Genomic DNA, 27,781 nt, shown 5'->3' on the forward strand with positions numbered 1-27,781 from the left:
TATCTAGGCATTAAAGAGAAAAGGAGAAGAAAAAGGCAAAAAGGAATTAACCTGTATGCCATTGTATGCATCTGTGTTCTCCTATAAATACTGGATTCATGAACCATTGCCAATGAAGGTCATTCACTTTAACTGGAATGAAACACAATAGCAATGTAATTTTCTTAATCTCCTGTATGACTTTCCTTCCATGCATTACATTTCCATCCCTCATTTCTTTTGTCTCATTTCATGTCTTCTATTATAGTGGCTTTAATATGCTTACTCCCCAATCTCTTATTGGCCCACATTCAAACCATTTACTGTAGGTAATTAGCTTTACTGTGTCTGAGCCTGTGTTATCTCTGCCTGTTCGGTTCACAGCAGCCTTTTTATGAGTATTCTTCTTATATCAGAATTTAAAAGAGTCAAAATAGGATCAACGTCTGTTGAGGACATTGTGGCTTAGTTTTTCAGTTTCAAGCAACCAAATGTGATGCTATACTCTTTTGAGTAAGAACACAAATCATTGACCAATGTGTTGTTTAATTAAAAAATAATAGCTTAAGTCAGACCAAATTTAACAAGGGCTACTATATTACAGAGTCTCTAAATCTAAAATCAAATACCAAGCAACCACAAGGATATGCTATATAAAATATGCTTAGAGAGACTCCAGGGAAAATTGAAATGAAATCAAAGAATTTGCATCCCCTTGACCAAGGCAGCCTTAACATTTTTCTCAGCCTAACTAACCATTAGACAAGCTTCTTTCTGACTCTAGGCCCCTGCCCTTACTTTTCTGAGAACATTTCTTTTAGAAAACTGGTCAGTAAATCCTTTCCCAGCCCCTTTGAAATGTAAGTATTTTTAAAAGCTTGCCTATTTTACAACCTAAGGATGTCTTTCTCAAGACCTGGGAGCCATCTTTCTGAAATGTAGTTATCAAGAAAAAGAGTACCCCTATCCTCATTTCCCCCCATTTTTGTGGAAGGACAGAAGCCTAACTTCCGTAGACTCCTTGATCTCAGTTGTAAAACTTCCTGTGATGAAGTTATGATTTTACTTAATTTGGAATCTAAAAACAAAACAAGTGCACAAACCACAAAAACCCAGAAACAGAATCATAAATACAGAGAATAAACTAGTGGCTGCTGGGGGGAAAGAAGGAGCGATGGGTAAAATAGGTGAAAGGAATTAAGAGGTCCAAACTTCCAATTACAAAATAAATAAATCATAGGGATGAAAAGCAGAGCATGGGAAATATAGTCAAAAATACTGTAATAACATTGTAGGGTGACAGATGATAACTATACTTATCCCAGTGAGCATAACTTAATGTATAAAATTGTTGAATCACTATGTCATACATATGAAGCTGGTATAATATCGTATGTCAACTATACTTCAATTAAAAAAAGAGAGAGAAAATGTTTACTTTTCCTTTTGTAAAAGCCAGTTGGCAAACAGATGGCCTATGATCTTTGTCTCACCCCCACCTTTTATTTTTATTTTTTCAATTTAAATTCAAGTTAGTTAACATATAGTATGTCCAAGTATTGCTTTCAGGATTATTGGTTTCAGGAAAATTTAGTGATTCATCACTGGCATATAACACCCAGTGCTCATCTCAACAAGTGCCCTCTTTAATGCCCATCATTCATCCCAAGAAGTGCCCTCCTTAATGCCTATCACCCGTTTAGCCCATCCCCCCACCAACTTCCCCTCTAACAACCCTCAGTTTATTCTCTGTATTTAAAAGTCTCTTATCATTTGCTTCCTTCTGTTTTTGTATTATTTTATTTTCCTTCCCTTCCACTATGTTCATCTGTTTCGTTCCTTAAATTCTACATGAGTGAATTCCTCTGACTTATTTTGCTGAGCATATACACTCTATTTCCATCCACGTTGTTGCAAATGGCAAGATTTCATTCTTTTTGATTGCCAAGTAATATTCTTCTTTATCCATTCATCAGTTTATGGACATTTGGGCTCTTACCATAGTTTGGCTATTACTGCTATAAACACTGGGGAGCATGTGCCCCTTTGCGTCAGCATTTTTGTATCCTTTGGATAAACCCCAACTTTTCAAAACCATACTGCCTTTTGTTTCTGCAAAGTTGCATTCAGACTGAGTTCTAATCTCTCTTCCTTATTATAACAACCTGAACAAAGTGTTCCTTTCCTGTTTAACTTCACTGAGTGCAATTTTTGCTTTGACACATTAATGCCTGATAATATTGTTTTTAAAAATATTCAAAACCATCAGTTTTATCTCATAGCTTTTCCCCAAGGCTTTCTCTGGTCAATGAACTGGGTGTTGCAGAGTTGGAAAGTAAGAATTCAAGAAAATAAGCATTTTCATTTCCAGCTTATATTAACAAGTTATTCATTTCAAATTATTATATTATCATTGATTCATGAAAGAAATGTTTGAAAATAAAAAGTAAGCCAGGAAATGAAACTTAATATTTGATCATTCTTGATTTTTCCTTAATTATCTCTTGACAATACACAAAGGTAATGGAGAAATAAAAACATGGTCTAAATCTAGACCTGGCATTCTATTTTATTCTGCTCTCATAGTACAACCCAATACATATTTACTGAAGAAATTTAAAACTGTTTATATGTTATCCTTTCCTTTAAATTACAACCATTGTATGCAATATTTTTTTGTTGGTCTATGGTGAATTGTCAAGATGAGGATTGTTTATGGGTTTGGAGTAGGATAGATGGCGAGTTTAGAACGCAAAAGCAGGGGAGTCTAGGAGTCAACTGGGTATAGCCACTCATCAAAATGGAGAAAACAAGAGAAGGAAGAAAGGAGGTGGAGGAGGGTGGGAAAGCAAGGTACTTGGTGAGTTCAGTTACTGACAAATTGAGTTTTGATGCCTGTGATTTAGCCCAAGAAAGATGTCCACTATAAACCTGTATATGGAGAGGCAGATCAGGGCTGGCATTCGACATTTTGAAGGCATGAGGGGAGAAAAGGATTTTCTACAGAAGGGAGAACTTTGAACTCTTCAGATGTGAAAGGGATGAAGAGAGCAGAGATTAATATTCTACAGAACAGAGGGAAATAGATTGAGCAAAGTCCTGAGAAAGAAGTTCAGGGGGATTCAGAATGGATGAAGGAACGAGGTTGATAGTTTACCTTGAAAAATGAAGATGTCTTTTCCACTGAGCTGAGATGAAAGACAGATACATGTTAATCTGAAAGCAGGATGTAAAGAGATGTGAATAGAAACTGAGAATAGTCCTATTTAACTAAGAGAGGAGATACTAGGAAGATGGCGGCGTAGGAGGACGCTGGGCTCACCGCGCGTCCTGCTGATCACTTAGATTCCACCTACACCTGCCTAAATAACCCAGAAAACCGCCAGAGGATTAGCAGAACAGAGTCACCGGACCCAAGTGCAGACGAGAGGCCCACGGAAGAGGGTAGGAAGGGCGGCGAGGCGGTGCGCGCTCCACGAACTGGCGGGAGGGAGCCGGGGCGGAGGGGCGGCTCGCCGGCCAAGCAGAGCCCCCGAGTCCGGCTTGCAAAAGCGGAGGGGCCTGACGGACTGTGTTCCGACAGCAAGCGCGACTTAGCGTCTGGGAGGTCATAAGTTAACAGCTCTGCTCAGAAAGCGGGAAGGCTGGAGGACAAAGGGAGGGTGAGCTGCGGAGCCCCCGGACGACAGAGCTCAGTTTGGCGGGGAACAAAGGCGCTCTCCAGCGCCATCTCCCCCGCCCATCCCCCAGCCAAAATCCCAAAGGGAACCGGCTCCGGCCAGGGAAATTGCTCGCTCCGCGCGAACACCCAACTCTGTGCTTCTGCGGAGCCAAACCTCCGGCAGCGATCTGACTCCCTCCGGCTGCACAGGGCCCCTCCTGAAGTGGATCACCTAAGGAGAAGCGAGCTAAGCCTGCCCCCCCTGCCGCGTGCACCTTGCCTTCCCACCCCAGCTAATACGCCAGATCCCCAGCATCACAAGCCTGGCAGTGTGCAAGTAGCCCAGACGGGCCACGCCACCCCACAGTGAATCCCGCCCCTAGGAGAGGGGAAGAGAAGGCACACACCAGTCTGACTGTGGCCCCAGCGGTGGGTTGGGGGCAGACATCAGGTCGGACTGCGGCCCCGCCCACCAACTCCAGTTATACACCACAGCACAGGGGAAGTGCCCTGCAGGCCCTCACCACACCAGGGACTATCCAAAATGACCAAGCGGAAGAATTCCCCCCAGAAGAATCTCCAGGAAATAACAACAGCTAATGAGCTGATCAAAAAGGATTTAAATAATATAACAGAAAGTGAATTTAGAATAATAGTCATAAAATTAATCGCTGGGCTGGAAAACAGCATACAGGACAGCAGAGAATCTCTTGCCACAGACATCAGGGGACTAATGAACAGGCACGAGGAGCTGAAAAACGCTTTAAAGGAAATGGAAAACAAAATGCAAACCACCACAGCTCGGATGGAAGAGGCAGAGGAGAGAATAGGTGAACTAGAAGATAAAGTTATGGAAAAAGAGGAAGCTGAGAAAAAGAGAGATAAAAAAATCCAGGAGTATGAGGGGAAAATTAGAGAACTAAGTGATACACTAAAAAGAAATAATTTACGCATAATTGGTATCCCAGAGGAGGAAGAGAGAGGGAAAGGTGCTGAAGGGGTACTTGAAGAAATCATAGCTGAGAACTTCCCTGAACTGGGGAAGGAAAAAGGCATTGAAATCCAAGAGGCACAGAGAACTCCCTTCAGACGTAACTTGAATCGATCTTCTGCACGACATATCATAGTGAAACTGGCAAAATACAAGGATAAAGAGAAAATTCTGAAAGCAGCAAGGGGTAAACGTGCCCTCACATATAAAGGGAGACCTATAAGACTCGTGACTGATCTCTCTTTTGAAACTTGGCAGGCCAGAAAGAATGGGCACGAGATTTTCAGGGTGCTAGACAGCAAAAATATGCAGCCGAGAATCCTTTATCCAGCAAGTCTGTCATTTAGAATAGAAGGAGAGATAAAGGTCTTCCCAAACAAACAAAAACTGAAGGAATTTGTCACCACTAAACCAGCCCTACAAGAGATCCTAAGGGGGACCCTGTGAGACAAAGTACCAGAGACATCACTACAAGCATAAAACATACAGACATCACAATGACTCTAAACCCGTATCTTTCTATAATAACACTGAATGTAAATGGATTAAATGCGCCAACCAAAAGACATAGGGTATCAGAATGGATAAAAAAACAAGACCCATCTATTTGCTGTCTACAAGAGACTCATTTTAGACCTGAGGACACCTTTAGATTGAGAGTGAGGGGATGGAGAACTATTTATCATGCTACTGGAAGCCAGAAGAAAGCTGGAGTAGCCATACTTATATCAGACAAACTAGACTTTAAATTAAAGGCTGTAACAAGAGATGAAGAAGGACATTATATAATAGTTACAGGGTCTATCCATCAGGAAGAGCTAACAATTATAAATGTCTATGCGCCGAATACCGGAGCCCCCAAATATATAAAACAATTACTCATAAACAGAAGCAACCTTATTGATAAGAATGTGGTAATTGCTGGGGACTTTAACACCCCACTTACAGAAATGGATAGATCATCTAGACACACGGTCAATAAAGAAACAAGGGCCCTGAATGAGACACTGGATCAGATGGACTTGACAGATATATTTAGAACTCTGCATCCCAAAGCAACAGAATATACTTTCTTCTCGAGTGCACATGGAACATTCTCCAAGATAGATCATATACTGGGTCACAAATCAGCCCTTCATAAGTTTACAAGAATTGAAATTATACCATGCATACTTTCAGACCACAATGCTATGAAGCTTGAAGTCAACCACAGGAAAAAGTCTGGAAAACCTCCAAAAGCATGGAGGTTAAAGAACACCCTACTCACGAATGAGTGGGTCAACCAGGCAATTAGAGAAGAAATCAAAAAATATATGGAAACAAACGAAAATGAAAATACAACAATCCAAACGCTTTGGGACGCAGCGAAGGCAGTCCTGAGAGGAAAATACATCGCAATCCAGGCCTATCTCAAGAAACAAGAAAAATCCCAAATACAAAATCTAACAGCACACCTAAAGGAAATAGAAGCAGAACAGCAAAGGCAGCCTAAACCCAGCAGAAGAAGAGAAATAATAAAGATGAGAGCAGAAATAAACAATATAGAATCTAAAAAAACTGTAGAGCAGATCAACGAAACCAAGAGTTGGTTTTTTGAAAAAATAAACAAAATTGACAAACCTCTAGCCAGGCTTCTCAAAAAGAAAAGGGAGATGACCCAAATAGATAAAATCATGAATGAAAATGGAATTATTACAACCAATCCCTCAGAGATACAAACAATTATCAGGGAATACTATGAAAAATTATATGCCAACAAATTGGACAACCTGGAAGAAATGGACAAATTCCTGAACACCCACACTCTTCCAAAACTCAATCAGGAGGAAATAGAAAGCTTGAACAGACCCATAACCAGCGAAGAAATTGAATCGGTTATCAAAAATCTCCCAACAAATAAGAGTCCAGGACCAGATGGCTTCCCAGGGGAGTTCTACCAGACGTTTAAAGCAGAGATAATACCTATCCTTCTCAAGCTATTCCAAGAAATAGAAAGGGAAGGAAAACTTCCAGACTCATTCTATGAAGCCAGTATTACTTTGATTCCTAAACCAGACAGAGACCCAGTAAAAAAAGAGAACTACAGGCCAATATCCCTGATGAATATGGATGCCAAAATTCTCAATAAGATACTAGCAAATCGAATTCAACAGCATATAAAAAGAATTATTCACCATGATCAAGTGGGATTCATTCCTGGGATGCAGGGCTGGTTCAACATTCGCAAATCAATCAACGTGATACATCACATTAACAAAAAAAAAGAGAAGAACCATATGATCCTGTCAATCGATGCAGAAAAGGCCTTTGATAAAATCCAGCACCCTTTCTTAATAAAAACCCTTGAGAAAGTCGGGATAGAAGGAACATACTTAAAGATCATAAAAGCCATTTATGAAAAGCCCACAGCTAACATCATCCTCAACGGGGAAAAACTGAGAGCTTTTTCCCTGAGATCAGGAACACGACAGGGATGCCCACTCTCACCGTTGTTATTTAACATAGTGCTGGAAGTTCTAGCATCAGCAATCAGACAACAAAAGGAAATCAAAGGCATCAAAATTGGCAAAGATGAAGTCAAGCTTTCGCTTTTTGCAGATGACATGATATTATACATGGAAAATCCGATAGACTCCACCAAAAGTCTGCTAGAACTGATACATGAATTCAGCAAAGTTGCAGGATACAAAATCAATGTACAGAAATCAGTTGCATTCTTATACACTAACAATGAAGCAACAGAAAGACAAATAAAGAAACTGATCCCATTCACAATTGCACCAAAAAGCATAAAATACCTAGGAATAAATCTAACCAAAGATGTAAAGGATCTGTATGCTGAAAACTATAGAAAGCTTATGAAGGTAATTGAAGAAGATTTAAAGAAAGGGAAAGACATTCCCTGCTCATGGATTGGAAAAATAAATATTGTCAAAATGTCAATACTACCCAAAGCTATCTACACATTCAATGCAATCCCAATCAAAATTGCACCAGCATTCTTCTCGAAACTAGAACAAGCAATCCTAAAATTCATATGGAACCACAAAAGGCCCCGAATAGCCAAAGGAATTTTGAAGAAGAAGACCAAAGCAGGAGGCATCACAATCCCAGACTTCAGCCTCTACTACAAAGCTGTCATCATCAAGACAGCATGGTATTGGCACAAAAACAGACACACAGACCAATGGAATAGAATAGAAACCCCAGAACTAGACCCACAAACATATGGCCAACTCATCTTTGACAAAGCAGGAAAGAACATCCAATGGAAAAAAGACAGCCTCTTTAACAAATGGTGCTGGGAGAACTGGACAGCAACATGCAGAAGGTTGAAACTAGACCACTTTCTCACACCATTTACAAAAATAAACTCAAAATGGATAAAGGACCTAAATGTGAGACAGGAAACCATCAGAACCTTAGAGGAGAAAGCAGGAAAAGACCTCTCTGACCTCAGCCGTAGCAATCTCTTACTCGACACATCCCCAAAGGCAAGGGAATTAAAAGCAAAAGTGAATTACTGGGACCTTATGAAGATAAAAAGCTTCTGCACAGCAAAGGAAACAACCAACAAAACTAAAAGACAACCAACGGAATGGGAAAAGATATTTGCAAATGACATATCGGACAAAGGGCTAGTATCTAAAATCTATAAAGAGCTCACCAAACTCCACACCCGAAAAACAAATAACCCAGTGAAGAAATGGGCAGAAAACATGAATAGACACTTCTCTAAAGAAGACATCCAGATGGCCAACAAGCACATGAAAAGATGTTCAGCGTCGCTCCTTATCAGGGAAATACAAATCAAAACCACACTCAGGTATCACCTCACGCCAGTCAGAGTGGCCAAAAGGAACAAATCAGGAGACTATAGATGCTGGAGAGGATGTGGAGAAACGGGAACCCTCTTGCACTGTTGGTGGGAATGCAAATTGGTGCAGCCGCTCTGGAAAACAGTGTGGAGGTTCCTCAGAAAATTAAAAATAGACCTACCCTATGACCCAGCAATAGCACTGCTAGGAATCTACCCAAGGGATACAGGAGTACTGATGCATAGGGGCACTTGTACCCCAATGTTCATAGCAGCACTCTCAACAATAGCCAAATTATGGAAAGAGCCTAAATGTCCATCAACTGATGAATGGATAAAGAAATTGTGGTTTATATACACAATGGAATACTACGTGGCAATGAGAAAAAATGAAATATGGCCTTTTGTAGCAACGTGGATGGAACTGGAGAGTGTGATGCTAAGTGAAATAAGCCATACAGAGAAAGACAGATACCATATGGTTTCACTCTTATGTGGATCCTGAGAAACTCAACAGGAACCCATGGGGGAGGGGAAGGGAGAAAAAAAAAAAAGACGTTAGAGTGGGAGAGAGCCAAAGCATAAGAGACTGTTAAAAACTGAGAACAAACTGAGGGTTGATGGGGGGTGGGAGGGAGGGGCGGGTGGGTGATGGGTATTGAGGAGGGCACCTTTTGGGATGAGCACTGGGTGTTGTATGGAAACCAATTTGTCAATAAACTTCAAAAAAAAAAAAAAAAAAAAAAAAAAAAAAGAAAAGTGGAGTTTAATGTATTAATCAAACAACATTAATACAGGCCCACTATCAGCAAAGTACTATTTTAGGTGCTGTAAATAATATACTAGGTGATAAGTTTTTTTTTGTTTGTTTGTTTTTTAATTTTTTTTCAACGTTTTTATTTATTTTTGGGACAGAGAGAGACAGAGCATGAACGGAGGAGGGGCAGAGAGAGAGGGAGACACAGAATCGGAAACAGGCTCCAGGCTCCGAGCCATCAGCCCAGAGCCTGACGCGGGGCTCGAACTCACGGACCGCGAGATCGTGACCTGGCTGAAGTCGGACGCTTAACCGACTGCGCCACCGAGGCGCCCCGGTGATAAGTTTTTAAAATGAGAAAAATTAAATTACTAAATATGTAAATACTGATCAACAGTTTATTAAGAAGTCTTTTCAAAGAAAGCCAATAAAATGTACCTAAGTCATTTAAAAAAAAATCTTTTCATATATAATTGGCACTTTACCGAAGTTGGTATTTCTCCCGGAAGACATATAATTGGATAATACTATTATGGAATCACAAAAGGAAAGTGTTAAAAATAAGAAATAGTAGCAAATTACTTCCTGCAATTCTTGAGTTAAAGTGAAAATATGTAAATACAATGTTATTCCTGAATTCATTTTATACTGGGATACAAAGAAGATAATCAACCTATGTTCTAATAATTCAGTAACCTTTTGTGATGGACAGACTAGTGTATATAAATTTAAAAGCAAAGTAGCTGGTTTTAAATTCATGAGTTTTCAAGAATAGTTCTCAAAAATCATCACATAAATTTGGTTAGTTTAAATTTTTATACCATAAATTTTCTAAATAAGCCCCAACTACTGGTAATGATAATTAAACTAAAACAAGTTGCAAGAAGAATAGAAATATCACTTTGTTTTTAAGATATAAACTTTTAACTAATCACTGGCTTTTTCTCTAGTTTAGTTTATTAGTTTTTTATTTCACACCTGTACAATGGGAAGTGTGTGTGTATGTGCGCATTCTGAGGTTTTTGGTGGGTTCTGAAGGCACAAGTCTGTTTCTTATATTAAAACAAAAACAAACACATTCATAAATATACAGGAAATGCATTTAATTACAAAATACCAACTTTTAAAATATGATTGTCCATATTGGGTGGATAATGCTGCAATGGCAATGTGAATTCTTACAAATGAAGGCCAATTTTCCGGTTGTAAAATGGTCTCCTTTTGCTATTTCACCCTTCATTTCCTGCATTGCTGAGATCACATTCTACTGAAACAGTCACAACTGCATTCTGACTCTGAAATGATACGTCTGTGTCTAATGGTGGCGGCTTATACAAAAAGATTGCACACCCATTGAAGAAAACGGTGATAATTTTACAAGTAACACCTAAATACAAAAACAAAAATTAATCATGCGTTTGGGCCTTTAAGTATTACAAAAAATTAATTCTCACTGAAAAATTCCTCATGAATAGAAACTACTTTAAAGAAGAGCATTATTTACAGTTCTATATTTTAAATTTTAAAAGTTTTACAAAGAAAGGTGATATTCTTCAGTAAAACATTTCTATACAACTCAATGAACTAGTCTTTATTTTCCCTTTTAAGTTTATTTATTCTGAGAAAGAGAGAGACAGAGAGCACACATGCAAGTGGGGGAGGGGCAGAGAGAGAGATGGAGAGAGAATAGCAAGCAGGTCTCCCACTGTCAGTGTAGAGCCTGACGTGGGACTCAATCTCACAAAACAGGAGATCATGACCTGAGCTGAAATCAAGAGCTGGATGCTTAATCGACTGAGCCTCTACTTTCTTTTCAAACAGTAAAATGTACGATAACTATTCTTTTCTTGGTTATGCTTGTACATTCTTATAAAAGAAGTATTACAGAGAATTAAATAAATCCATGTTTCATTTCTAATTTTATTAACATCGTATGTATAAAAAGTTACAAGGAATGAAGCCAGTGACAAAATATAATAGCTTACTATATCCTTGAACCTAAGTAAATTGTAGAATTTTCATGTCCATGAAGGAAAACAATTCTTAAAATAAAAAGCCTCTGGGGCTCTTAGGAGAAAGCTTCCATGAAATAGATCACATTGAATACTCATCCAAATTTAAGTATCAACTAAAAATATGAAACAGATTCACTTCACAAATTTTGTTTTCAAAGAACTCTGATTCTGAACTTGGCTACATGAAGAGAAACTATTTCTGGCCAGAGTATAAGCATTTAAGTCACGGTTGAATAAATTAAATGACCTCATAATGTAGTTTTTACAATACCTAAATGTATTAGCCATTAGTATTTTATTCAAAACGCATATGTGAAAAATAGGAATTTTCACTGAACTATGCATTTATAGAACTACATGTAGGAAGAATAATTACATAGGTATTATTGTCACAATGTTTTTAGAAAATTTAAAGGTATGTACGTTTTGGGGGAAAATTCTCATATTCATAGAGTAGGAAAAGGAACAAATTCATTATCTGTACCTTTTGGTTAAAAAATACAAGCATAACAAATTAAATAATTTTTTAAGCATAAAAACACAGTGAATAAAAATGTTTAACAAGTAAAAGTGGTGGAAAGATTAATTTCACCTAGTTAATATTTATTCTCCTATTATATTTTTGAATTTATGTATTTATTTCTTCAGTGGGCATTTTATTATTCTGTCATTATAAATTCAGACATCATTCTCTAGGTTTAAACACATTGAAGCTTAATAAGCTATCCTGATACATATACCAAAATACAATCACAGTCACAACAAACTGCACAATATGTAAATATATACGTGTGTGTGTATTGTATCTAGGACTTCTGAATTTTTTTATTGAATTATACTGGCATAAGATTTGTATTAGTTTCAAGTATATAAGAATACTTTGATATTTTTAAACATTATGAAATGATAACTACCGTAGGTCCAGTTACTGTCACCACATAAAGTCATTACAGTATTATTGAACATAGATCCTATGCTGTACATTACAACCTGTGACCTATTTTATAACTGGAAATTTGTACCTTTTATTCCCCTTCACCTATTTTGCCTGTCCACTCCTTCCCTCCCCTGTGTCAACTACCAGTTTGTTCTCTGTATCTACCAATCTGTGTCTGGCTTGTTTTGTTTCTTTTACTTGTTTGGCTTTTTTTAGATTCCACATATAAATGAGATCACATGTTATTTGTCTTTATCTGACTTATGTCATTTAGCATAATACCACCTAGGTCCATTCATGCTGTCACAAATAACAAGATTTCATCCTTTTTATTCCTGTGTAATGTTCCACTATATATATAGACCACATTTTCTTTATCCATTCATCTATCAATGGACACTTAGGTTACTTTCATATCTTACCTACTATAAATAATGTTGCAATGAACATAGGAGTACATATATTCATCAGATTAGTATTCTCATTTTCTTCAGATAAATACCCAGAAACACTCAGAAGTAGAATTACTAGATCATATTTAGTTTAGAATTAATAGATCTATTTTTAATTTTTTGAGGAACCCCCACACTATTTTACATAGCGGCTGCACCAGTTTGTATTCCTACCGACAGTGCATGAGAGTTCCCTTTTCTCCACATCCTCACTAACACTTGTTATTTCCTCTTTTTGATAATAGCCATTCTGATAGGTGTGAGGTGATAGCTCACTGTGTTTTTGATTTGTATCTCCCTTATGATTAGTGATGCAAAGTATCTTTTCATGTGCCTGTTGGCCATGTGAATGTCTTCTTTGGAAAAACGTCTATCAGATCCTCTGCCTATCTTTTAATCAGGTTGGTTGTTTGCTTTTTTGTGGTTGTTATTGAGTTGTATGATTTCTGTATATAGCTTGAATATCGACCCCTTATTGGACATCTCATCTCCAAGCATCTTCTCCCATTAAGTTGCCTTTTCATCTGTTTATGGTTTCCTTCACTGTACAAAAAAAGTTTTTTAGTTGAATGTGACTACATTCCCTTTATTTATTTTTGCCTTAGTTTCCCTTGCCTGAACTCAGAGATCCAAAAAACTGCTGTTAAGGCTGCTGTCAAAGAGCTTATTACGTTTTCTTCTAGGAATTTTATGGTTTCAGCTCTTACACTGAAACCTTTAATACATTTTGACTTTATTGTTGTGTATGGTGTAACAAAGAGGTCCAATTTCATTCTTTTGCATGTAGCTGTCCAGTTTTCCCAGCACCATTTATTGAAGAGACTGTCTTTTCTCCACTGTATGTTCTTGCCTGCTTTATTGTAGGTTAATTGAGCATATAAATATGGGTTTACTTTTGGGATTTCCTTAGTGCAATTGAAAAAGTTGTTTTCTTGATTTCTCTTTCTCATAGTTCGCTATTAGTGTAGAGAAATGTGACAGATTTCTGTATACTAATTTTGTATCGTGCAACTTTACCTAATTCACTTATTATTTCCAATAGTTTTTATGGTGGACTTCCAATACTATGTTGAATAAAAGTGGTGAGAGTAAGCATCCTTGTCATGTTCCTTATCATAGAAGAAAAGCTTTTATCTTTTTACTGTGGAGTAAAATGTTAGCTGTGGGTTTGTCATATGTGTCCTTTATTTATTGAGGTATGTTCCCTCTTTACCTACTTTGTTTAGAGTTTTTATCACAAATGGATGTTGAATTCTGTCAAATGCTTTTCCTTCAATTATGGAAATGATCAGGTTTTTTATCCTTAATTTTGTCAATGTCATGTGTCACACTGATTGGTTTATGGGTACTGATGAACTCTGCATCCCTGAAACAAATCCCACTTAGTCATGGTTTATGATCCTTTTAATATACTGCTGAATTAAGTTTGATACTTTGTTGAGGACTTCTGCATTTATGTTCATTAGGGATATTTGCCTGTAATTTTCTTCTTGGTAGTGTCTTTGGTTTTACTATAAGGATAATGCTGGGCTCAGAAGGATTAAGTATTAACTCTTTAAATGTTTGGTAGAATTCACCTGTGAAGCCATCTGGACCTGGACCTTTGTCTGTTGGGTATTTTTTGATTACTGATTCAATTTCATTACTAGCAATTAGTCTTATTCAGATTTTCTATTTCTTCAAGATTCAGTCTTGGAAGACTATTTTTCTAGGAACTTACTCATTTCTTCTAGGTTATCTAATTTGATGGTGTATAATTGTTCATAATATTCTCTTATGATCCTTTGTATTTCTGTGGTGTCCACTGTAATTTCTCTTCTGTCATTTCTGGTTTTATTTGTTTGGGCTCTCTTTGTTTCTTGACGAGTTTAGTTAAAAGTGTTGATTTTTGTTGATTTTTATTGATGTTTTCAAATAACCAACTCTTCGTTTCATTGATCATTTTTATTTATTTATTTATTTATTTATCTCTTATTTCACTTACTTTTTCTCCTGGTCTTTATTATTTCCTTCCTTCTAAGAACTTTGGGCTTTGTTTTCTTTTTCTAGTTTCTTTAAATGTAAACTTAGATTGTTTGAGATTTTTATTGTTTCCTAAGGAAGGCCTGTATAACAATGAACTTCCTTCCCTTTTACAACTGTTATTTGCTGCATCCCCCAAATTCTAGAACATTGTGTTTCCATTTTTATTTATCTTAAGGTATTTTTTTAATTTCTCTTTTGATTTCTTCTTTGATCCACTGGTTGTTCAGTAGCATGTTTTTATTATTTTTTTATTTTAATTAATTTATTTTTAAATTTATATCCAAGTTAATTAACATATAGTGCAACAATGATTTCAGGAGATTCCTTAATGCCCCTTACCCATTTAGCCCACCTTCCCTCCCACAACCCCTCTAGCAGCCCTCTGTTTGTTTTCTATATTTAAGAGTCTCCTATGTTTTGTCCCCCTCCCTGATTTTATATTATTTTTGCTTCACTTCCCTTATGTTCATCTGTTTTGTATCTTAAATTCCTCATATGAGTGAAGTCATATGGTATGTGTCTTTCTCTAATTTCGCTTAGCAAAATACTCTCTAATTCCATACATATAGTTCCAAGTGGCAATATTTCATTCTTTTTGATTGCTAAGTAATACCACATCTTCTTTATCCATTCATCCATCGATGGACATTTGAGCTCTTTTCATACTTTGGCTATTGTCAATAGCATTGCTATAAACATTGGGGTGCATGTGACCCTTCAAAACAGCACACCTGTATCCCTTAGATAAATACCTAGTAGTGCAATTGCTGGGTCATAGAGTAGTTCTATTTTTAATTTTTGAGGAACCTAAATACTGTTTTCCAGACTTGCTATACCAGTTTAGTAGCATTTTTTTAAAATCTTCACATATTTTGGAGTGACTGGGTGGCTCAGTCAGTTAAGCATCTGACTTTGGTTCAGGTCATGATCTTACAGTTTGCACGTTCGAGCCTGATGTCAGGCTCTGTGCTGACAGCTCAGAGCCTGGAGCCTGTTTCAGATTGTGTGTCCCTCTCTGTCTGCCCCTCCCCAGCTCACTCTCTCTCTTAAAAATAAATAAACATTAAAAAAATTTTTCAATAGAAAAATAAATAAATAAATCTTGACATATTTTGTGAACTTTCCAGTTTTCTTCTTGTAACTGATTTCCAATGTAATACTTTTGTGGTGAGAAAACATACCTGATATGATTTCAGTCTTCTCAAATTCATTGCAACTTGTTTTGTGACCCTGCATGTAATCTATTCTGGAGAATGTCCCATGTGCACTTGAAAAGAATGTGTATTCTGCTGTTTTGGCATGGAATGCTCTGTAAATATCTTTTAGGTTCATTTGATATATTTAAGGCCATACTTACATTATTGATTGTCTATCTGAATGATCTATCCACTAATGTGAGTGGGGTATTAAAAGTCCCCTACTATTATTGTATTACTATTTCTCCCATTAATACTGGTGATATTTGCTTTACATATTTAGGTACTGCTATGTTAGGTACAGAAATGTTTACAAATGCTATTGGATTGATACCTTTACCATTATGTAATGCCTTTGTCTCCTGTTCCGGTCTTTGTTTTAAAATCTATTTTGTCTGAGGGGCATCTGGGTGGCTCAGTCAGGTAAGTGTCTTGACTCTGGATTTTGGCTCAGGTCATGACCCCACAGTCCATGAGATTAACCCCCACTCTGGACTCAGCATGGAGCACAGAGACTTTGGATTCTCTCTCTTTCTCTGCCCCTCCCCTGCTCATGCTTGCTCTCACTCTCTCTCTCTCCAAATAAATAAATAAGTAAATAAATAAACTTAAAGTCTATTTTGTCTGAAGTAAGTATTGCTATTCCAGCTTTCTTTCTATTTTTATGGAATGTCTTTTCTATCCCTTCACTTTCAGTCTGGGAGCTTATAGTAGCATATACAAGGGTCTTGTTTTTTATCCATTCAGCCACTATATGTCTTTTGCTTATAGAATTTAATTCATTTACATTTAAAGCAATTACTCATAGGTACGTACTTACTGCCATTTTGTTAACTGCTTTCTGGCTATATTTGTAATCTGTTTCTGATCCTTTCTTCTTCTCTTTTTCTCTTCTCCTGTGGCTTATTTTCTTTTATTTGTTTAGATTCCTTTTTCTTTTCCTTTGTGCATTTACTATAAATTTTTTTACATGTGTGGTAACCATAAATTTCACATATAACATCTTACGTATATAAGTCCCTTTCAAGTTGATGGTAACTTAATTTTGAACACATTTCAAAGCTTTATACTTATACTCACATTCTCCACATTTTAGATTTTTGATAACACATTTTACATCTTTTTACTTCATGTTTCCTTAACTAATTATGCATTTTAAATGAACTTTACTATTTTTATCTTTTACCCTTAACACTTACTTTATTAGAGGTTGATCTACTATCTTTATTATTTATTTACATTTACTGGTGAGATTTTTATTCTCATGTTTTCTCATTAATTAGTGTCTTTTCTTTTTAGCTTAAGAGAAGTGCCTTTAATATTTCTTGTAAGGCCGGGTTAGTGGTGATGAACTTCCTTTAGTTTTTGCTTACATGGAAAGCTCTTTATATCTCCTTTAATTCTAAATGATAACCTTGCTGGCTAGAGTACTCTTGCTTGACAGTTTTGTTTTATTTTTTTTTTCCTTTAAGGTTTTGAATATGTCATGCCACTCCTTTCCGTCCTGTGCAGTTTCTGCTGAAAAACCTGCTGATAGGCTTATTGGGTTTACCTTATAGGTAATATATTTCATTCCCTTGCTGCTTTTAAGATTCTCTTTTATCTTTAACCTTTATCATTTTAATTATAATTTGTCTTGGCGTGTCTCTTTGGGTTCATCTTATTTGGAACTTTCTGGGGTATCGGGATGTTGATGATCCAGACGAACATCCAGATGATCCAGATGTTGATGAATCTTCCCTTTTCTTTTTTTTTTTTCAATATATGAAATTTATTGACAAATTGGTTTCCATACAACACCCAGTGCTCATCCCAAAAGGTGCCCTCCTCAATACCCATCACCCACCCTCCCCTCCCTCCCACCCCCCATCAACCCTCAGTTTGTTCTCAGTTTTTAACAGTCTCTTATGCTTTGGCTCTCTCCCACTCTAACCTCTTTTTTTTTTTTTTCCTTCCTCTCCCCCATGGGTTCCTGTTAAGTTTCTCAGGATCCACATAAAAGTGAAACCATATGGTATCTGTCTTTCTCTGTATGGCTTATTTCACTTAGCGTCACACTCTCCAGTTCCATCCACGTTGCTACAAAGGGCCATATTTCATTTTTTCTCATTGCCACGTAGTATTCCATTGTGTATATATACCACAATTTCTTTATCCATTCATCAGTTGATGGACATTTAGCAGCACTGTCAACAATAGCCAAATTATGGAATCTTCCCTTTTCTAGATTAGGGAAGTTTTCGGCCATTATTTCTTCAAATAATTTTTCTGACCCTTTTCTCCCCTCTTCTCCTTCTGGGGCCCCTAAAATGCAAATGTTACTCCACTTAATGTTCTTCCAGAGGTCCCTTAAGGTATCACTTCTTTTAATTCTATTTTCATTTTGCTTCTCTGAGTGTTTTCCATTGCTGTCTTCCAGATCACTGATTCATTCCATTATTTTGTCCATTATGCTGCTGAAACCCTTAGAATATTTTTTAGTTCAGTTATAAGTTATGTCTTGTACCTTCTTATATTTTCTACGTTTTTCTTGAAGTTCTCACTATTCATCCATTCTTTTCCCCAAATTGGTGAGCATCTTTATGATCATTGCTTTGAACTCTTTATCAGTAGGCTGCTTATCTCTATTTCCCTAAAGTCTTTTTTTCTGAGAGTTGCTTTGTTCTTTGGTTTGGAATATATTCCTCTGTCTTCTCATTTTGCTTATCTCTCTGTTATTAGTCTATATGTTTTAGGTACAATGACTACCTTTTTCAGTCTTGAAGTCGTGGGCTTGTGTAAGAGCTGTTTCATGTGGCCCCAAAACACAATCTCCCCTGGCTACAGACACAGGCACCCAATGGATATCCTTTTGTGGGCACTAAGTGCTAGCTGGCTACAATAGGGACGCAGCTGCTTTATGGGGTAGGTAGGGCTCCAGGTGCTTGGCCAATCCAGTTTTGGCTTGGCAGCCATATGGATAGGGCAGTGGTTAAGGTGTTTGCCTGATCCAGTTGGAGCTTGTCTGCTACATTGGGAGGGTGACGCTCAGGAAGTTTATCTTTCTAGTTGTGGCTAGATCTCTACAGTGGGTGAGTAGAGTACTGGGAATTTTCTCAGCCTGGTTACAGTGCAGGGTGCACAAACATGACCTCTAGTGCTAGTAGACGAGAGGGAGGGCACAGAAAATGACATTCAAAGACTGTCACCACCAAGTTGGGATGAAATTACAAAAATGGCACCTACCAGGGCTTCTGTCCCTGGATAATGTCACCGCAGGGTCCTGCCTCTCTAGCAGCCACCTTAAATTTAGTAAGTGGGTCTTCTGTTCTTATAGTCTGGGTGTTTTTCAATCTGTTGCTTTTGTGCTGGATCTCAGGATGAGTGGGTCTGCACATAAGCCCTTTAAGAGTGGGATTTCTGTTCCCTATAGTTCTGTGATTCTCTTGATCTTAATCTCTGTTTATTTTCACAACCAGATGTTTTGAGATCTTGTCTTTCCAGTGCCAGTCCTCAGGGTCAGGGTGCCTATTGTGCAGCACAATCCATTCACTAGTTGAGGGACTGCTCTTTATTTTGGGGATCCCTCCCAATTGTGGAGTTACTGTGTCTGGGGTGAGATCCTCAGCAAGGCCATGTCTCTGCCTTTCCTACCCTACTTAATGCATCTCTTTTGTCTTTTGTTATGGGGTGCTGTGTCGAATGCTAAGATCCTTTTTAGAAAATTATTCTATATGTAGCTGTAAATTTATTGTGTGATGAGTTCAGGGTCTTCCTATGCCACCATCTTGAAACCTCTACCTCTATTTTTAATTTAAATATTTTACTATTTTAGGTTGTTTTTAAATTTTTAAATTTTAACTCTTGCAAAACACATGCATTGGCATAATCAATCTTTTGCAATCTTAAATGTCATTTATTGCTTAACCAAGACTATCCAAGATGGGCTACCAAAGGCAAAAAGGGTTAAACATCATAGCTAACCTTTTAAACTATAAAAACATTTCTTACAACATGCCTCCGAGCCAAAAGATACTTCCCTACCTCAGCTCTAAGTACTTTCCAAAGAGCAGGTATCTAGATGACAATCATTCCAGAGAGTTTTTCAGAATTGTCTTTTATCTTTTTGTCAGACTTTCAAAAAAATTTTTGACAGAAGTTGTTTTAAAAAATTACATGTGATTTCATGAAAGGTAAAATGTTATTCTTTTCTGAGACTGAGCCTAAAAGACTCATTAAAACCTTTCATCACATGCTGTGTTAACTGATCTCTATAGGATACCCCAGTAGCATGGACTAATAAACATTATAAAACTTAAGTAACAATAAGATTTTTTTTTCTTTTGACATTACCAATTTAATCTAAAGTTATCAAGAAATCATCACTTACTTATGGCTACTAGCATGTAGGCCATCTTGATGTTATCATAAATCCAGCAAGCGCCTCTAGTTCCACATTCATTAATATCCCACAGAATACATGTGCTGTCTATTGTGATACCAAATATAATTGGTCCAGGTATTGTGCCTAGAAGAATTATATGTGAAATACACATCAGTAAAGATTATAGCCTACAGTTATAGATTTTTATATACATGGTTATACATATATTTTATATAAATAAGACTAGGAATTAATCTGCACATATATAAATCAATCAGTTCATGTACAAGTAATAGGGGTAGAAAGAAACAGATAAAACATTCTAAAATAATTATATAATTATTATATACTTCTAATCAATTCAAAAATTCATTTTAATAAGAATATCTGGCATGCATTAGGCTAACATTTAGCTAAGTAAGTATTTTAATTCACCGCTTTCCTAATTTAATGAATATGTTTGAAATTAGCTATTTTAATTTTAAAAAATCAAAATTATTGATGCACAAGTGCTAAACTACAGTGTATGTGTTATGTGCATGTGCATGCATGAAGAGTGCACATGTGTATGCACACACATGCACATACATATACATTCATACTAACATGCTTAGGAATACTATCTCAAAAACACCCCCTCCCTCACATGAAGTTACAAGGCTCTAAGCTGCCACATCTTTAGGAAGTTTCCAATTGTTGCAAATCAAATACATGAAGTGGTATTTCTTAGACAAAGATTTCAGTTACATCCAGTCTGTTTTTTCATGACCTGAAGCCTGACAGAGTCAAAATAGCACTGGATTGAGAATAAAGTTATCATTTTCCTATTCTCATTTTCACCACAAATTGTGTAACCCTGGGAAAATCCCTGAATCTCCCAGAACCTTAATTTATTCACCTGAAGATGGGAAAGTTGGTTCAGGGGATTTCTAATGCTCCTAACTTTTGGTTTTTAGTTTTATAAATGATCTTTATATTATGGGTATAATATTGTGGGAATAATCATACACACATATAATTATATGTATAATACAGTATTTCTGTCCTTCTGTTTCTTCCTACATCTGGAAACTTATGAAATTTTCTATAAAATCTTTCTTCCATCAATTCTTAACTAGCCACAATATGTATGCCAAATTTTAATTGAAATTTGTTAACTCATTATTTTTCATTGCTAATATGATATAATTATGCCCAAATGGAGATCAATGCTGGGAGAAAAGGAATTGCAATAGTTATAAATATGATTCTATCATAATTTATGTTGATAATAGGTTTTACATGAATAGGAAAAATTTATGTATTTTACTGTGCTCAATTAAAAATGTGTTGATGATCCTATGTTATATTTATAATAAATATGATACACTCCTTAAAGTTATATTTGTAACAGAATTGGAAATGACAGTTAACCAATCAGGTAGGTTAAAGAGTAAAGTCATTATTTTCTTATGTGATCTATAAACAATACTACATCTCAAATATTAGAAAACAACTTTCTTCAATGATGATTACATAGTTTTCTATGGCATTTAAATTATTTTCCTGGCATATCCCTTAAGTGAATTAATCAATAATGCTAATCAACAAAAATAACCAACAGTCACCAATGAATTAAGAAAAATGGCATACCAACTAATCGAAGCAGCATAAACTGTATTCCCAATGCTAGGGACCGTTGCCTCTGATTAACACACCTAAAGATATCAAATACGTATACGTTAACTAAAAGTGGTCATATAGTATATTTGCTCTTAAAGCCAATTTATTTCTCTACCAGTTTAGCATTTCTAGATTAAGTAAATGTTACGTGCATGAAATAAACTATTTGTAACAGCTTATACAGAGTTGAACCTTTCTGGAATTATAAAAGAAGAAAAATGTTACATGAACTAAAACACTACAAAACACCAAAAAGAATCAAAGTTTGACAAATATATCGAATACGTATGAATTGAAACAAATGTAGAAAAGAAAGCACATGCATTAATAAGACTTGTTTTTTACTATCCCTTAAGTCACAAGTCACATGACTTAAGTCACAAACAAATATTACTCTAATTCTTACTAAGTTTTGAGACAGAAACCATACATAGGGGATAAAGTACTAATTCAGGTTTTGTAAAACAGTTGTTGAGGCTCAACCTGATTCAACAATAATTCTTTTTTTTTTTTTTTCAACGTTTTATTTATTTTTGGGACAGAGAGAGACAGAGCATGAACGGGGGAGGGGCAGAGAGAGAGGGAGACACAGAATCGGAAACAGGCTCCAGGCTCTGAGCCATCAGCCCAGAGCCCGATGCGGGGCTCAAACTCACGGACCGCGAGATCGTGACCTGGCTGAAGTCGGACGCTTAACCGACTGCGCCACCCAGGCGCCCCAACAATAATTCTTTAAGTAATGACTATCAAACATGAAATGAGACATGATACTGGCACACAAGAGTTAGACAGGAGATAAAAGAGATCAACTAATTTTTAAAAACAAACATGTAGTTGAAAAGTTTTATAGATAATGTTCCAAAAATGAAGTTTTAAAAAATCGTTTTCTCGGTTCTCTAAATAACTCCAATTTCCACATAGGATAATGTTATCAGACTATTTAATATTTGCAGACAGAATCTCCAAAATTTCCATTGGACAAAAAGTATGTGAAAAAGTAATGAGTATCAGGGAACAAAAACTGAAGAGTAAAAAAGCTAGAGGTTGTTAGGAAAGACATAGAAAGACTGATGAACTTATGAAAGGGCAGATTTTTTTATCAAAAAAAAATTGATAAGTTTTTTTATCAAGTGTTGTGAAGGAAAAAGAGCAAATTGAAAGCTCAAAACACTGCCAAGAGTCATGTGGCATCTAGCTTCTCATCTAGTAGAGCATTGTTTAGAGAAGGTTGAATATCACTGCACCTACTATTATGAGGTAGAATTCAGGTCATTCTGATTCTGACATATGCGGAATACTCTATATTTCCATCATACTCAAACACGGTTGAATAGCTTAAACTGAAGCCTGATGAAAGAGTCAGAGAAGCTAAAGTCAAGTATATTCCAGATAGGCAATATTAAGACACTTTCACATACATGATCACATTTAAACCTCATATATCTGGGGTTCAAAGAAGTAGCTTTTCCAATGTCATAGAAGTAACAATGTTATAAGAACTGAATTAGTTTTAGAACCAGTGGTCAATATATGAACCAAATGAACCTGAGTCTATTTTCTTTACACTCAAATTGTCTTAGGGATGGCAAATTTCACAATATAATACATACCTTAGGATGGACACAGTTATAGGAGTACCAGACAGAAATATAAAGACAATTGTAGCAAAGAAAATGCCAAGGAATATGGGCAAATTTGCACATCGACTTTCACATCTTCCAGCTTTAACTTCAGAAATAAAACTTGCCGAAGTAGGAGTTATTTCTGTATTCCTTGCAATACAGGAACAATTGTAATATTCCTACAAATATTAGACATGATGATATTGCACGTGCTTATCTTGAAAACATATTTTATCATTGTAAGTTAGGTGATTTACAGACATGGCAATCATTTTACACAATCTTAATCTTTGAACAACAAATAATGCTACAAGAGTAATTAACTCTTAAGAGATTAAGTGAAAATAAAGGACCACATTTATGAAGTAGAATCATCTGTATTTGAGTTGTGTTCACTGCTTCAACTTGTAAGCTATTACTGACTCATAACTTATAAAATAAATGGACAAGAATATACCAATTATCTGACCTCACCTTCCAGACTACTTTTAATAAATCATATTTGTTCAAATTATTTTCTTGCTTTCTTTTCCATTATAGAAGGTAAAGAAGCACACTATCTACAATAGTTTGAAAGGACAAACGCTATAATTTTAACAAATGTCACCGCAAAATTAACTAATATATCACAAGTCTCTAGGAAAAAAAGATGTTGCTTTCAAGTAAACAACTTTACTATCATCTTCTGAACTTTCTGTAATTGCTTTACTAAAAGCAAGTTCTATCCCTTCTAAGATGACATATTTATGACAATGATAAGCTAGAAGTTATTGCTTCATTATCCTAAAGGCTATTTTATATATAAATATATAAGATTAACTATTTAATATATACTTACATATAAATTAATAATACGAACTGTTGGAAGGTAACATGTTAAAAGATTACAATTATTACTTTTGTAGGAAAGAAATTCAGAGTTTAGGGGTGCCTGGATGGCTCAATTGGTTAAGCTTCCGACTTCGGCCTAAGTCATGATCTTGCCATTCCCAAGTTCAAGCCCCGCATTGGGGTCTGTGCTGGCAGCTCTGAGCCTGGAACCTGCTTCAAATTCTGTGTCTCCTTCTTTCTCTCTTCCCCTCCCCCATCCTCACTCTGTCTCTCTCTCTCTCTCAACAATAAATAAACATTAGGGAAAAAAAATTCAGAGTTTAAGAAGTTTGTTAGGCATAATTACTTTTTAAATGTTTTTTTACAGCTCAATTGCATTCTTACTATAAATCTTTTTACAAGTTTAAGGCCTCAATAAAGTCATAACAGAGCCATAGAAGTCAAAGGGAAATAGTACTTTTTTTATTCTAAAGGCCAGAGACCTTTTTTCAGTGCTAAAGCTAATCTAAGGCCAGTGGTACTGACACAGGATATCCAAATATGCAGATGACACTCCCAAAATGGAATATTACATACTCAGCACCTGGATATATCATATAATGAAGAAATGTAGCCTTTAAAATTTTAAGAGAAAAGTATTTTCTATCTTGATGAAACTGTATACCTCTCTTAAATAAAAAAGTATACAATTTTACCTGCAATATACCTAGCTCTTACTCAACATTTGCTTTGTTGTTTGGGTCAGTGTAAAAATACAAAACTAATATTTCTGTGAACAAATGTGCATAGGTATTTACTGTATTATTATCAATGCATTTTGCCTATCTGAAATATTCCATAAGAAAAAAATCTTGTGAAAAAATGAGTTGTGACATGGACCAGATAGACATGAAAAGCCAGAACAAATAGAAAATTTGTAAGTCAAAATAACTTGCTTTTCCTAAACAATCCCTAGAAGACAATTTGCAATTTAAGATGGAAATTACAGTACTTGGGGAAAAATATAAATATCAAATTAATCATATCAAAATAACCAATACCACTTCAAGTATGTTCTGGGTATTAAAGTTTTTTTTTCTTTTTTTGGTTTCCTTATGCAGGATAATATTTGTGTCTAACATTTTTAGTTATGGGAGTAAAAATTTACAAATATCTTTTTGTTGTAATCTCCTGATTAGAGTTATTCAATAGCCCTTAGCAATATTTTATACACAAGAAAATGTTACCTACATACCTACCTCTGAAAGTAATAGTTACCTATCATTCAGATACTTCTGATTCTGTAACATGCATCCTGCTCATTTGTGGAATTTGATCCCTTATAAGTAACACAAACACCTAATTTTCTCAATCTGTTTTAAAACTAAAGGAAGCCCAGATGTCTACTAGTTTGAAGGCATGATAACCCTGAGACCTGAGATCTTAAAAATCTTCTGGAGGCCATTTATTTTTCATAGGTACTTTATGGTAATGATCTAGTTTTATTCCATGGATTAAAATTGCACATATGGTACCCAAGTCCGTTAGGTCTGCTATGATTCACCACAGACATTTTTTTGACACATTTTTCAATGTTCTTAGATGATCGTTTAAAAATCTATAAGCTAGGTAATATGGAAAAAAATGTACATTGTTCCTCATATTCTCACACACCCTGCAGGAAGATCAAATCCTAGTATGTTCAGATAAATTTCTAATTTATTTATTACACACAAAATCATTAAAGATATGTGTACATGTATATGCACACATATATTTATGTGTGTTTATGAACATATAAATGCATACAACCACACACATACACACACAAACACATTCAAGTTGGCTTTAGAAGAAATCTGAAGTAATTTTATAGATTCTTTCAATTAGCTTTTTCTACTTATTTATGTATAAATCTTTTCTTACAATCTTAAACTTATCTTTATATGGTAAAAGAAATGCCATTTCACTAGTCTACATTTCAAATATTCAAGATTGTACTGTTTTGTCATAATTGTTATGTATCTTACTCATTGTGGTCTCTTATTTCGCAGTATATATTTCTCTCAGATCTTTTTAAAGTTATTACATTACGTATTAATCCATAACATATTATGTACTACTAATAATCTGAATGCTATTTTTCCCCAAACTCTTAAATTTAGCTAAGATGAAATCTTTAGATTATAGATATAGTACAATAAAATTCTATTGGATCTTCTTAAACTATTTAGCTGTTTAAAAAAAATCATATCTAGGTAAACTAATATGCATTCTAACCTAGAATTAAAAGTAAATTTGTATTTGAGAATTAATGATTTGGGGCATTTTAAAATGAATCTGTGGTGCATCAAATAAGAATAATAAATATTTATTATGTTTCTAATATATACACTGTAATTAGTAAGAATAGAAGTTCCCTGACTTCTAGGGGCATAAAGCATGGTTGAGAAAATAACACAATGTAAAAAGGTAAATAATATTTCATTACTATAATAGAAGTGATGTAACAAGATGCAGGTGATTAACTGCCAAATTTATTTTTCAACATTTAATGCATCTGAAATATAAAGGAAGAAGAGTCTTTTCCAGCAGGAGTGCTTAGGGTCTTTAAAAAACAAAAAATGTATATATGCATACACACACACACAATTAAGAACACTGTGCATGAGATCTACCCTCTTAACAAATTTAAAGTGTGTAATACATTATTGTTGACAATACATACAATGTTCTATAGCAGATCGCTAAAGTTTATCCATCTAACTTGACTGAAACTTTATGCTGGCTTCTGAATGAAGGAGGTGGGCCAGCAAGGGAAGAACAGACAGGTACTACCTAACTCCACTAGAAGGAAAAGGAGGTCATCCATAAATGTACAAACACACTACCTCATTAAGGTAAAGCAGAAGACCCAAGTTACCTTTGGCTGTCTTTTTAAAAGAGAATTTTTACAACCTGCAAAGCAGGGAGAGAAATACTGGACCCCATCTCCTCCACAGACAGGATAATAATATGATTGAAAGCAGTTACAATCGGCATTGCAAGGAGCAGTCAAGTTTCCCAGTTCTCCTGTCCTGTCATCAAGAAATGAAATGAGGCAAATTATCTATATTGTAACTTTTAATGAACAGTTCAGAAGCATTGTTAGATCTTGCCCTTCAGTCATTTATTTACTCACTCAACACATACTTAATTACTGAATGAATAAAACAAATCAAATGTCTGCCTTTTCACACAAAATTTAATTTCTTGTGGGAGAGAGAGTCAGCATAAACAATACTTATATAATACAATGTGTCTCAGTGATAAGAAAAACAGGCAGAGTAAGCAAATAAAGCAGGGTTTCTCATTAGGTACTACATTATTCTTTGAAGGGGTAGCAGGGAGGGAGTGCTGCTTTTGTGGATTATAGGATGCCTAGCAGCATCCCTGGCCTCTACTCATTAGATGCCAGTAGTATCCCTCAGTTATGATAACCAAAATGTCTCCAG

At 35.7% G+C, this 27,781-nt stretch overlaps 1 protein-coding gene across 15 annotated transcripts in view; it reads right to left on the reverse strand.

Moving 5' to 3' along the window:
- SLCO4C1 (solute carrier organic anion transporter family member 4C1) overlaps positions 1-27,781 on the reverse strand; it is a 134,107-nt gene that overhangs the window by 47,170 nt on the left and 59,156 nt on the right. For 9 of the 15 annotated variants that reach the window (XM_047089638.1, XM_047089630.1, XM_047089739.1 and 6 more), the window contains 5 exons: positions 27,211-27,364; positions 23,466-23,656; positions 21,826-21,890; positions 20,200-20,337; positions 52-132 (listed from right to left, as the gene is read on the reverse strand). In XM_047089638.1, coding sequence (XP_046945594.1) covers positions 52-132; positions 20,200-20,337; positions 21,826-21,890; positions 23,466-23,656; positions 27,211-27,364 — 629 coding nt within the window. Of the gene's footprint in view, positions 1-51; positions 133-10,287; positions 10,593-20,199; positions 20,338-21,825; positions 21,891-23,465; positions 23,657-27,210; positions 27,365-27,781 lie in introns of those variants that run through there. The other 6 variants (XM_047089704.1, XM_047089684.1, XM_047089664.1 and 3 more) reach the window with 2 other exon arrangements.

The sequence above is a fragment of the Lynx rufus genome, unplaced genomic scaffold (genome assembly GCF_022079265.1).
Source record: "Lynx rufus isolate CCGP_SWC_20201006 ecotype Redwood Valley unplaced genomic scaffold, mLynRuf1.p SCAF_1, whole genome shotgun sequence".
Lineage (NCBI taxonomy): Eukaryota > Metazoa > Chordata > Mammalia > Carnivora > Felidae > Lynx > Lynx rufus.